Raw genomic sequence first — 7,754 nt, 5'->3', positions numbered from 1 at the left:
CAGAGTTTGAATCTGTCGGTGCTAACGTCCCGACATAAGTAAGTAAGTAAGTAAGTAAAATTTATTTGTATAGCACTTTTCTCAGATAAGATCCAAAGTGCTTCACAACAAAAAAGGAAGCATTAACAACTCTATACATACAGTGCATTACAAAAAACAAAAAACAAAGAATAACACGTACACATAAGACCAGCCTAAAACACCTACAATCTAGTTAAAAGCCTCTTTAAAAAGCAGAGTTTTCAACTGAGTTTTAAAATTTTCCACACAATCTAAGCAGCGCATGGAAGGAGGCAAACCGTTCCACAACCTCGGTGCAACAACCTGAAAAGAACGGTCCCCCCTAGTTTTAAAATGTGTAAGGGGAGCAACTAATAGTCTCTGACCTGTTGATCTCAGACTGCGTGAGGATGTACGCAGCTGTATCAGGTCTGAGATGTATGGGGGGGCTGTCCTTGTAGGGCTCTAAAAGTTAAGACCAAAATTTTGAAGTGCATTCTAAAAATCACTGGTAACCAATGAAGTGAAGCTAAAACTGGAGTAATATGTGCCCTCTTACTCGTGTGGGTTAAAAGCCTAGCAGCAGAATTTTGGACGCTCTGGAGACGACAAAGATCCTTCTTATTAAGGCAATAAAAGACGTACAATGTCTAAGCGAGACGAGATAAAAGCATGAATAATCATCTCCAACTCGGCTTTTGACACCAAGGCTCTATCTTTGAAATGTTCCTTAATTGAAAGAAACAGTTTTAATAAGTGTTTCGAGGGTTTCTCCAGAGACATGGCCGCATCGAAAACAACACTAAGCTCCTGAGACTGGGCTGAACAGACGAGCCTAGTCACCAATGTGTTTTCTAATCTGAGGGATGCTGCTCCGGAGCAATTTAAAGTTTCAGTCTTGGCGAGTTCAACATTAAAAAGTTGTCATTTAGCCACTGCTTGATCCTACTCAGACAATTCATTAAAGATGACAGTTTAAATAACTCAGTAGGCTTAAAGGAACAGTATAACTGAATGTCATCTGCATACAAGTGATAAGAAACATCCTGAAACTGGCTTATTATCTGTCCTAGAGGGAATATATACAGAAGGAAAAGAATTGGTCCCAGGACAGAACCCTGAGGAACACCACTCGATAAACCTGCAGTATCTGACATGTTCTGATTGATATAGACACTAAAACTTCTACCAGTAAGGTAAGATGAAAACCATTTCAAAGCTGATCCAGATATCCCTAATAGAGCCTGAAGTTTATTAAGCATAATATTGTGATCAATAGTGTCGAAGGCAGATGTAAGGTCCAACAAAATTAACACTGTATGCTTCCCTAGATAACCCTCCCAGTACGTCACCTAGCAGCAGCAGCAGCGCCGCATCAGACACGTTTGTGGTGTGTAGGGCATAGAAAAATCCACACAGCTAACACGCATCAGAAACGCTGCACTCGCGCGACGCAGCCAATGTGTAGGCCATACATGCTGAAGTTTAGCAGATGTAATGTTTACCAGTTATGTGTTCTCTGGTAAGGGTGTCGAATTGCTAATATTTTTTAGATTAGCACTAAACCAAAATAAAGCTGAGGCTAATGGGGATGGCTTTATTGTTGCAGGTATTTGTCATAAACCAAAGTATTGAACAAATTAAAAAGTGCACCTAATGATGGCACTGGATGAAAAGTCAGGGGAAATAATAATGTAAAATGACACGCGGTACACTCAGCCTCGGGCTTGGACCCCTAAAAAAATAGTGGACGTAGCATCTGTGACATCACCCAGTGGTTTGTGGAATGCCCTTTTGAAGCCTCCAGGTTGGCAATAAGGGCGTCGCCATCTTGGTTTTTTGCATCCAGATTAGAGATGGGAAAACTAATCGATTCTTAGATGCATTGTGATTCTCTCTAAAAGGATTTAATGCTCGATTCTGATAAGTTAATAATCGATTATTTTAAAAAAAATAAAGAAAAAAGTTACTGTCTCCAGACATGTCAGAACTCAGAAAATAGAGTGACTGAAAGAGGATGGGATAATGAGAGAAGTTGACTTTCACAAGCATGTTTAAGGCTTAAGCATGGAATGACTACAAAATGAAAACCTCAGCAGACAAGACATTTCTCTAAAACGTGTGTGTGACAAATACTGTGTATGTCAAAATCTATATAAAGTATATTTTTTCGGCTGACGCTGCCAACCTGCATTGGCGCTGCGCTAAGCTAAAACACTAAAGGGGGAAAGTTGCCAATTTTCAACCCATCTGAAGCGAGTCATCACAGACTCTAAATTGACTCAATGCTGAACATAAACTCCGACCCTCCATGACTGTAATCCCATCCCCATGTGTGGTGGTGAAGGTTGATGCTATAAAAGTCATTAATGGCTACATGACTGGACATGCTTCACTGACAGTGTTCACTCTGTATCATGGATTATGTAACTGTAACATTGTGCAAAACATGAAAAATCAGGCAGAAAGCAATTTACTTCCAGTGCTTTGGATAGATCCTATGCAGCAGGGTGGGCTCACCTCTTTTTAAATGCAATGGAATTAAATAGTTGATTATTACTGTATATATTCTATGCATTGCTCTACACTCACAGAGTGACCAACAATCACAGAAAAACAGCAGGAATAGACTCTCTTTTTTTTCCTTTTCTTTTTTGCAATGTAACCCAGACAGCTGCTAGCATTTCTAGGAAAATCCTTTCCAAAAAGAGGTAACCTTAAAAATAGGAGACAGAAACTGAAGTCAAAATGTTTCATGATTTAATCTAATATGTTGGCAGGTCATTCATCTGAACCTGGGGACAGAAGTGCAGGTTTCTTTTCCCAGAATTTCACCCCAACCTCCTCTGTGCACACCACTGCATGTCCAACAGGTCATTGAAACAAGTCCATAGTGACACTGATGTGATGACCCATTTGGACTGCACTGCGCTTTTATGAACTATGACTACTTTTAGCTACTTATCTTTCTTTCTGCTTTTTAAATGTCTTTACTTATTTATTACTGTGTTCATATTGCTTAGGTCTCTTTTTATTACGTCTTAAACGTTTGTTTTATTATGTTGTCTTGTTATATCATGTGTAACCACCAGGGGAAGTGCAATTGAAATGTTGTTGTTATATGCAATGACAATAAAGGCATTCTATTTTTTTTCTATCTATTCTAAAGGGTCCGACGAGGATTTGCATAAATACAAGAATGAGAAGTTAACTGTTGCATTGTTTTAGAGAAACTGGTGAGACTGACACACAGACAGAGTGTTCTCTGTGAAGCATTTCCATGTGCAGGGAGGAAGTATCACTGCCCAGCAGATTGCTCATGGAACAATGTTCCTTTTTTCTGAGCAGCCTCACCCCAACTGAACTTCCAGCACTGTCCTTACATGCTCTTTCTCTCTCTATCTATCTCTCTCGCTCTCTCTCTCTCTATGTGTACATAACAGCTTTTATGCAATCCATTGGAATTCAAATGACACACTCTGTGTGGCGCTCCATGTTTTTCATCTACAAAACATGGTTTTAAACTGTATAGATTAATTTACAAGTGCTGTAACACAATGACAAGCTTCTTTTGTTCTCACACAGTGAAGCCAAGTCTCTGAAAAAGGAGAAAATACACTAGTGACATTACACATCCTTAACTTTTCTGTTCTTTGTGTCTGCTAATTTAATGTTATGGCGTAAATAAATGTACAATTGTATGTATTTGTAGATAAACAACTTAGAGTTTGTACATAACACATTTTCCATGTAGGAGAGTTACCTTGAACTCCTCGGGTGCTTACCTGCAAAGAGCAAATAAGGACGATTGCTGTCCACACAGGCCTTTTTCAACTGGATGACCTTATTAAAGTGATGTAAAAAAAAAAAAACAGAAAGAGAAAGCAGAAACATGACAGTACATGAGGTGTTAAATAGATGGAAAAAAAGAAATATTCAAAGTACTAAAATAGTAAGAAATACATTATTTCTGCTAGTAATTCACCCTCAGCACACCAAGAGTGGAAAGCTCACCTGTCTATTTCTTTATGAATAAAAGCGTCTGAGAATTCAGTACCAAATTAAAAATAGCCAAACTGAGTCAAACATGTACAATTTAGTATAATTTCAACGCTTTGAAACCCTGACGTCTTCCTATAGACTAGTACCATTATCAGGTCACATTTCAATGTGTCCAATACTTTTTTATTTTTCACTGCACAACGTTACCTGCAAAACTAACGTAATTCCCACCTGCCTCAGTTCTTCTTTGTTCAATGCTAGTTAGCAAATGTTGACATGCTAACACGATACATTTTTTGTTAGTTCTCTAACATCATGGCTGTATAATAAAACCAGGTAGCACCAGCATGTGAGCATCGTCTATTTTAAAGATGTAGGAAGCTAACGTTTAGCTATGTTAAACCGCAGTTCTCATGGTAGGCCGTTCTGCCTAAAGTAGTAGAACCTCACAGCCGCTAGCGTAGCACGACGTAAACGCTAGCTGTTTTTCCTGTTCAAATTTCCGTCCACCTTTTTTTGTCTTAAACGCATATTTTACCATTCACTGACCTAGCCAACTGTTTTGTTTTATACATCCGTGGTTTATCATATTTAAATTAAATGTGTTGTAACTGTTTATTTTTAACGTCATAGGCTAGCTACAGCCATGGTTGTAATCAAAGACTAGCTAGCTGGCTGTATAAAATGTTGTGGTTGTACTGTTAATGGCGTAGACGTAGCCTGAACCTACGGGTTGGCAGAGTTGAAATTCCAGGGCTGACATGTCACGTTCTTTCTGACAGATTAAAGTCCTACTGTGTTCTTATTACATCAATGGTGTCTTTTACTTGTTGAATTCTGAATACATGTTGGTTTGGCTAACAGTTTAGCTATTCATCTTTAATCTCAACCTCCTCGTTTTCGTTTCGGTCTCAGTTTTTGACATCCTTCGGCTGTCAATTGCTACGTGCCTGTACGTGTAGTGATAAAATACCTCGTGGTTGCTGTTAGGGTTTTATTGTCCTTTTTTTCTGCGCGTGTGTCTCATGGATGTAGTGAGAGACAGTTTCGCTGGTTTGACTCAACTGTTGGGAGGAGGATGAGGAGAAGGGGGGAGAAGGAGGGAGAAGGAGAAGGAGGGGGTGCGGTCACCCGGGGTGAGGCTCCGACCCCAGCTGAACCGGTGAGTGGGGGAAGAAACGACAGAGCGCATTTGAGGAGCAGAAACATCCAGACGTGATGTGAAGCTGAGGTTTTTTATCAAAGGTTGCAGCAGCTGTTTGATTTCGATTTGTAAGTAAAGATCTCCTTCTTTTTTCCGAGATTTGTCACTGATTTATTTGCTTGTTTTCTCATGCGAGCTAATGTGTTGAAGACCCTCTAGTCAGGAAGTAGCCTAGCTAGTTAAACAGAAAGTTTCTGAATACTGTTTTAGTTTGAGAAACAATGTTTCCTTTATCATCTCATCCGATCAAATAGCATGGGAATTTCATATGGGATGTAGAGTACTTTATGTAAACAGTAAACTTTGTAGGGCTCATTAGTCATCTTTTTAGGATTTAGGGATCATAGAAAATATTTTTCTTAGGGTAACCAACTAAATGTAAACACATGGTTATGGTCAATGGGTAACAAATCATTCATAATAACAATTATTAATTATCTAACAAAAAAGAAATGTATAAATAAAGAAATAATCAAACAATACAGGTAGTTCTCTTTTCTCTTGATTAACTATTTGTATATCTATTCAATCGCTAATATGTGATAATTAAAAAGCCACTGTTGACATGTAGATAATGACTAAATGAATGAGATTTTTGTATTAAATAAGACTTTTACTTATTATGAATCAATATTAATCTAGTTGTATCCCACTGGCCTGCAAGTTGTTATATGATATGAGTTTTTATTATTTTTCAAGTTTTTTCCTGCTGTTTAAAACATTACAGCACTCACCTAACAGCAGTGTAATGTTGATTTACTGATTTGCAACCTTGTAAACAAAGTCACCTCACCAAATGTGTATTTTATTTTTTACCACTAGCTGGTGCCATTACAGCACACTTCACCCCAAACCACCAACCCTCAGTCAGTTCCTCACACTCCTCACAGCTCCCTCAAGTGTGAAATCAGTGTTACAAGATGACAGGTCAGACTGTGGGAGGCATCATCCAGGAGCTGTCAGGGCCCTCACTGCTGGCTGTAGAGGGGCCGGGGTCCAGGCCTCTGGGAAGGGCTGTGTCCTTCACTGATGAGGCTGTTTCCATCCTGACCTCTACAAGCCAGCTGGCCCAAACCCTCCTGAGTCACACTTTTTCCCTCAAACCCACAAAGAGCCTAGCCAATGCTGAAGCGAAGGCTGGTAGCAGCTGCGATGAGGACAACAGCAACGCTGCACGCCGCAAACGAGAGTTCATCCCCGCCGAGAAGAAAGATGATGGCTATTGGGACAAGAGGAAAAAAAACAACGAGGCAGCCAAGCGGTCCAGAGAAAAGCGGCGAGCCAATGACATGGTGCTGGAGAGGCGAGTGCTGGGCTTGCTGGAGGAGAACACCCGCCTGAGGGCAGAGCTGTTGGCCCTGAAGTTTCACTTCGGCCTGGTCAAGGATCCATCTGATGTTTCCATCCTGCCGCTGTCTGCACCCTACTGTGCTCACCCAACGCCCAGTGCAAAACATTTCTACCAGCCTCATACTGATGGATCCTCATACCCCAACACACCGCCCAGCATCCACCACGTCCACCCTCACCCTCCACAGCCAAGTGCCATCTATGGATCAAGGGGAGCCGGGATTTTGTCAAGTCATAGTGTATCCGAGGAGTCTGGTGTCTCCACCTCATGCAGCTCAGATGTGGGCAGCCCTGTGTTTTTTGATGACACACTGAGTGAATGTGGTGGGCCTTCTCCGAGAGAGCTGGTGGAGGAGCAGCAGGGCTACGACTCCCACATCTGTCCCCTGGAGACCAATGAGAGTCAGTATGTAAACAGATTAGACTCACCTCAGAGTTTGAGGAGCCTCCCGCACAAGCTCCGCTTCAAAGGGCCCGCTGTTTGCAGTGATGGAGGGGAGACGTCTCCATCCTTTGATACCAGAACCAGTGGACCACCTGTAGCAACGGTGTGGCCAAACATCCAGGTGGGGAACCACCAACAGGCAGGATGGGACAGTCGGCCACGGAGTCAGGCTCTTTGGTCCAGGGAGGAGGCGTCTGGTGGACTCGGGCCGCAGTATCAGAATCCGGGTCCGTCCTCTGGACATTGTAGTTCCTCCTCCATGCAGAACTTGACACAGGATGCCAGTCTCAGGTCTCAGATGAGCTGTTTGTCTCAGGAAGTGGCTCAGCTCAAGAGGCTCTTCTCTCAGCAGCTGCTCTCCAAGATTGCCTAACACCTGAGCACAGGGACTCACGTTAGTAGACAGATTTCACACTACATCTTTACAAACCATCAATCTTACAGACTGCTGACTACCCACAGAACAGCATTACCTTAGTGGTAACAACTACCTCTGAAGTGACAAACAACTGCTTCACTGGAAAAGCTGAGTTTTGGAGCCTGTTTGTTCTGTGAGGGTCAGCACATCACTTCCAGAAAACACCTATTTTAAAATAATGCTTAATGAATGCAAAACTCTATTGTTGCTCAATCAATCAATCAAGATGTATTTATATAGCACTTTACAGCAACCAGCAGGTATCCAAAGTTCTTAACATCAGAAACCAAGAGTGAAAACACATATCATACAATAGAAAGAGTGAACATAGAAAA

At 41.3% G+C, this 7,754-nt stretch overlaps 1 protein-coding gene across 2 annotated transcripts; it reads left to right on the top strand.

Annotated features, from left to right (window-relative positions):
- The first annotated feature begins 5,042 nt into the window (after positions 1 to 5,042).
- On the top strand, positions 5,043 to 7,746 carry LOC116695348 (nuclear factor interleukin-3-regulated protein). 2 transcript variants are annotated; one of them, XM_032525563.1, is made up of 2 exons: positions 5,043 to 5,274; positions 6,029 to 7,745. In XM_032525563.1, exon 2 carries the CDS (start codon positions 6,127 to 6,129, stop codon positions 7,372 to 7,374), a length of 1,248 nt encoding a protein of 415 aa, XP_032381454.1. In that variant the 5' UTR covers positions 5,043 to 5,274; positions 6,029 to 6,126; the 3' UTR covers positions 7,375 to 7,745. The 2 variants fall into 2 exon arrangements, with proteins under 2 accessions (XP_032381454.1, XP_032381463.1); XM_032525572.1 differs by having other exon boundaries at positions 5,121 to 5,278; positions 6,029 to 7,746.
- Positions 7,747 to 7,754: the final 8 nt, after the last annotated feature.

This window comes from Etheostoma spectabile, chromosome 2 (genome assembly GCF_008692095.1).
Source record: "Etheostoma spectabile isolate EspeVRDwgs_2016 chromosome 2, UIUC_Espe_1.0, whole genome shotgun sequence".
In the NCBI taxonomy this organism is placed as follows: domain Eukaryota; kingdom Metazoa; phylum Chordata; class Actinopteri; order Perciformes; family Percidae; genus Etheostoma; species Etheostoma spectabile.
The sequence above is the reverse complement of the archived record's forward strand: the minus strand, read 5'-3'. Positions and strand labels throughout refer to the sequence as shown.

Coding starts and splice junctions, on each gene's coding strand:
- LOC116695348 (XM_032525572.1), top strand. CDS start 6,127: ATGACAGGTCAGACTGTGGGAGGCATCATCCAGGAGCTGTCAGGGCCC.